Source organism: Morone saxatilis, unplaced genomic scaffold (genome assembly GCF_004916995.1).
Source record: "Morone saxatilis isolate NCDOM2014 unplaced genomic scaffold, NCSU_SB_2.0 Contig10, whole genome shotgun sequence".
NCBI classification, from domain to species: domain Eukaryota; kingdom Metazoa; phylum Chordata; class Actinopteri; family Moronidae; genus Morone; species Morone saxatilis.
This window is the reverse complement of record NW_023339652.1, coordinates 2384113-2388862: the sequence shown is the minus strand read 5'-3', so window position 1 is coordinate 2388862 and position 4750 is coordinate 2384113. Positions and strand designations below refer to the sequence as shown.

Genomic DNA, 4750 nt, shown 5'->3' with positions numbered 1-4750 from the left:
GTCATCCTGGAGGGGGTCGTGGAGACGACCGGGATCACCACGCAGGCCCGGACCTCCTACGTCTCTGAGGAGATCCAGTGGGGTCACCGCTTCGTCCCCATAGTGACGGAGGAGGAGGGCGTGTACTCTGTGGACTACTCCAAGTTTGGTAACACAGTCAAGGTACGAGTTCAGCAAACTGATCGCTTCATTGATTGTTACACAGTATTAGAACAAAGTTACTAAAAATACTACTAAGGCTATTATATTTTTAAATAATGCTAATACTTACTGCGGATGCTAACAATATCAATATATTTTAGGTATCCCAGTGTTCCCAATTTCCTCATTTATGCTTCAATTTTATTGTTTAAACTCTTTAAACCCCTTTATGTGTTGCATTTTATTGTTATTATTGTTGTTTGCTTTGATTCTTAAATTTTTAGCTGTTAGCATTTACCTCAAAGCCCCGCCGTGGCTACGTGACGTGACTGTAGAGTTGTTCCGTCTTCTTTCTTCGGGACTGCCCATTGTTCACAAACCCGATTGTCCAAAAGAATAGCCCATTTGTCCTGTTATTCTGAAAACAAAAGCCCCCCGGCACCAAAGACTTTTCTAACCTTTGTCATGCGGTTAATGTTGTGAAACGGTCGCAGTTTGGTAGGAAAAGATCAGGGTTTGGGTTAAAATAAGTATGTTAGATACATCAGTTAAGTTACATACGTAGGTTATAAGTGTCAATGGGCTTTTTTTGTTTGCTGTTTTTTGGGCTATTGGGATTTTGGAACAATGGTATGGCACCTCTTTCTTTGCAAGCTTGTTTGTAGACTGATTTTCATTACTGGGAGGTATTTTGTCACCTTATAAAAAACTTTTATGTAAGGTAGCCTGAAGGGTAATTCATAACACCCATTTATATTACAAAGAAGCAGAATACACAAAGCTTAAAAAGTCAACTTTAAAAGCCAAAAGTCGTGTAGATAATTGCTCACAGCAGTCCAAACCCCCTGCTGACATGTGGTCATAATTAATATATGTGTAACACATTTTCTCTGTTGTTGCTCTTGAAGGTAGCGACGCCACGCTGCAGCGCCAGAGAACTGGACGAGAAGCCGTCCATCTTAATCCAGACTCTCCAGAAGAGCGAGCTGTCGCACCAGAACTCGCTGAGGAAGCGCAACTCCATGCGACGCAACAACTCCATGCGGAAAGGCGGAGGAAGCAGCGGAAACCTGCGCAGGAACAACTCAGCACTCGCCGTGCCCAAAGTCCAGTTCTTCACCCCGACTGAAGGGGGCCAGACCCTGAACGCCGTTACCTGACATGAGGCCTGCCTCCTGCTGGCTGCCCTGCTCCTCCTGGTGGGAAGGAGGATTGCGGGTGTTGGTGTATCTCCTGCGCTGATGGGACTTGTTCTTTTCCTGTTCCCTGCCTTATCTAGACTTGTCTGCCAACACCTTTACTGTTAATGTTACTCCATGTTTACATGCATGGAGTAAAATAGTTTGTATTTTAGAAGTAGCTGTTCAAACTGTTGACAGAAACGTTAAGAAAACATTTAAAGAGCCACCGCAAAAGAAAAACATATAAGTCATTAAAGTCCACGTGAAATGGAAATCAGAGAGCTGTTTGCTTCCGCATATTAAAGCATATTTTGTTAAATATGTGGGTAGAATATAACTGGTGTTTATTATTCATTTTATCTGGACTTTAAATGTTTTTCAAATTGTTCTGTTCATTACATCATTAAAGGTCCAGTGTGTAACATTTAGTAGACTCTATTGGCAGAAATATAATATTCGTATGTTTTCTGTCGTGTACAATCACTTGAAAAGTAAGAATCGTTGTGTTTTCAAGACAAACCAAACTGGCTCTTCTTCAGTCATGGAGTTTTTCCATCAGTTGCAATCTCACCACTAGATGTCACTAAATCCTACACACTGGTCCTTTAAAGCAATAATTACAAACATTGGGCATTTATGCCTTTTTTTAACCGTTTTTTGGGGGAGATATATTTTCTTATTGATTAAAGTCACAGTTTAACTGCTAGTAGTGGTAACTAGTGGCAATCAATCACTGTATTATACATGTTTATTTTTCACTTCATTGTAATTTGTGTTGTTTGAGAATAAATGCACTCACTTCATCTGAATGTGGTTTCAGTGTCTGAACTGCTCAAATGATCCCAGTGAGCAAATCTGTCATTTAGTAATCAATACAACCAAACAAATGCAAAATCTACAGATCTACAGAAGGTCACACACATTGGGGATTGGTAGCATTACAGTTACTCAAGTTGCTAGACAAAGAGAATTATAAATAAATTAAGTGTGTCCAAATATGTGCATTATATTACAATATATGACAATAATATATATAGGAAAATAGAAAAAACATGTACACTATTGTTACGTATGATTATAGCAATAGAATTATTATTATTATTATTATTATACACCAGGGGGAGAGCAAAGAACACTGTCCTTTATTGCCTTATCTTTGATTGATTTTAAGTGAATATTGACTCTAAATAAATATATAGATTACATGTTAACTAAGTCATAACTGTACTTCACTATAATACTCATTAGATTATTTTATCATGTACTGTTTCATATGATTTAATATATTATTGCACATATCATATTTTTGAATAAGTGTGTAAAAATATGTACATTATATGACAGTATATAACAACAATATGCATAAAATAAGAGTAAAAATATGTATACTACAGTATATAACAGCAGTGTAATTAATAAATATAATTTAATAAAATATAAATATTATTATTAGTATTAATATTAATATTAGTATTATATTAACGGTGATATACCCTATTACCCGATTATTTTATTATGTACTTTTTTATATGATTTATTATATTATTGCACAAATCGTATTTTTGAATAAGTGTGTAAAAATATGATCATTATATGACGGTATATAACAGAAATAATAATATGCATAAAATAAGAGTAAAAATATGTATACTACAGTATATAACAACAGTGTAATGAATAAATATAATGAATATAATAAGCTATATATTGTAGTATAAATAATAATATATTATTATTATTATTATTATTATTACTATTATTATTATTATGTACGTATTTGTTATTATTATTATTATTATTTTATTTACGTATTTATTATTTTATTTACGTATTTATTATTATATTTACGTATTTATTATTATTATTATTATTATTATTATTATTATTATTATTATTATATTAACTGTGATGTAATTCGATTATTTTATCATTTACTATATCTTTCCCCTGTGTGGATTTTGCTCACGGCCCGGAGTGAGTCCTCTGTTCGTTAGAGGATCTGTGCTCTCCTCCACCCTCCAGTCCGCTGGCAGCCGCTGTTGCTGCACACACGCATGTTGAACGGCATCAAACCCAGAGGAAACAGGAACACACGGGGCACTTTTTAACCAGGAATCACGGCTGTGCTCAGCCAGACAGCTGAGGGAGCAAAATCATCCAGGACAGCAGCGGGGATTCCTCACTGCAAAGGCCGGGACTGGAGCTCCGACTGCCGGGGAGAAAGAGACGCACGCACGGGCCCGGTAACTCACTGGGTGTTTGTTTGGCCGGAGACAGACAGGGCAGAGAGAGAGACAGAGACACTGAAGGGGGGGAAGCAGGGAGACAGATGGAGACCCCAGGTAAACTTTTCTTATTGCGTGGCAGAATGAGACACAAACAGACAGACAGACAGGCAGGCAGGCAGACAGACAGGTTGTCAGACTTAACGTGTGTTCAGACTGATCTTGGAAATTTTATTATAACAAGAAAGAAAAAAAAAAAACTACAAAATGTAAACTGTAATTTAAGCTTTAATCTGCATTAGTTCTGTATCTTTGTCAGTAAGTTCATAATAAAGACAGTCTGTGTTCATCACGCCGAACTCCATTAAAAAAAACAGTTATTTAACTGTTAGAACCGTTACAACCCGAAATACCTGTTATTAAAGTTATTTAACTGACTGATAGAAAGTAATTAATTACATTTACTTGTGTATTGCACGTAAGTAGATGTTTTTATGTACTTGTACTTCTACATTTTACTCTAGGTTGCTTTATTTTACTGCATTCTTAGAGGTACTTTTTAATTTACTAGATTTATTTGTGACAACAGGAAATTGAAGTTAAAAGTAGTTGAAGACAGTGTTGAATTATTTCTTTATTTATTTACTCAAAGGCATTACTTTATTTGTTTTACAGCTGGTGGAGGTGTAACTAATACAAAATATTTGAATATACTTTTTGGTAGTTTAGTTTAGTTAAGCATCATATTTTATAAACTGATTGTTTTTAAAAGTTTTAAAATATGAATTTACAAACTAACTAACATTAAAGCTGTAAATGCTGTAAATCTTGTGTTAGATTATACTCCTGCTAGATTTTATTTTTCCTTGTTTTGTGAAGCAGTTTGTGACAGTAGTTTTGAAAGGTGCAATATAAATAAAGTTATTATTATTTTAATTGTAGTGGACTAAAAAGTATCATAAAAAACTCATGTAAAAGTACCGGGAAACAAAGGATCCACCTGCCATAACATGAACACGCTTCTTACACATCAATGCATCTTAAAAGTTAATAATACAATATTGTATAATAAGTATAATTCTGCTGCATAATGAGTACTTTTACATTTTGGTAAATTCACTACGTTTAACTGAGAATAATTATTTACTTAAAGGTCCAGTGTGTAACATTTAGAAAGGATCTATTGGCAAAAATGTAATATAA

General features: G+C 34.8%; 2 protein-coding genes across 3 annotated transcripts in view; both read left to right on the top strand.

Moving 5' to 3' along the window:
• The window catches only part of kcnj8 (potassium inwardly rectifying channel subfamily J member 8), a 6612-nt gene extending 4502 nt beyond the window's left edge, over positions 1–2110 (top strand). The window contains exons 5-6 of the mRNA XM_035680588.1: positions 1–162; positions 1050–2110. Of these exons, the coding sequence (XP_035536481.1) occupies positions 1–162; positions 1050–1301 (414 nt within the window). The 3' untranslated portion in view covers positions 1302–2110. The remainder of the gene's footprint in view (positions 163–1049) is intronic.
• Positions 2111–3398: 1288 nt separating this feature from the next.
• The window catches only part of slc35e3 (solute carrier family 35 member E3), a 7092-nt gene continuing 5740 nt past the window's right edge, over positions 3399–4750 (top strand). The window contains exon 1 of one of the 2 annotated variants that reach the window (XM_035676371.1): positions 3399–3664. The gene's annotated coding sequence lies outside the window, so the exon portion shown is untranslated. The remainder of the gene's footprint in view (positions 3665–4750) is intronic. The other variant, XM_035676379.1, reaches the window with a different exon arrangement.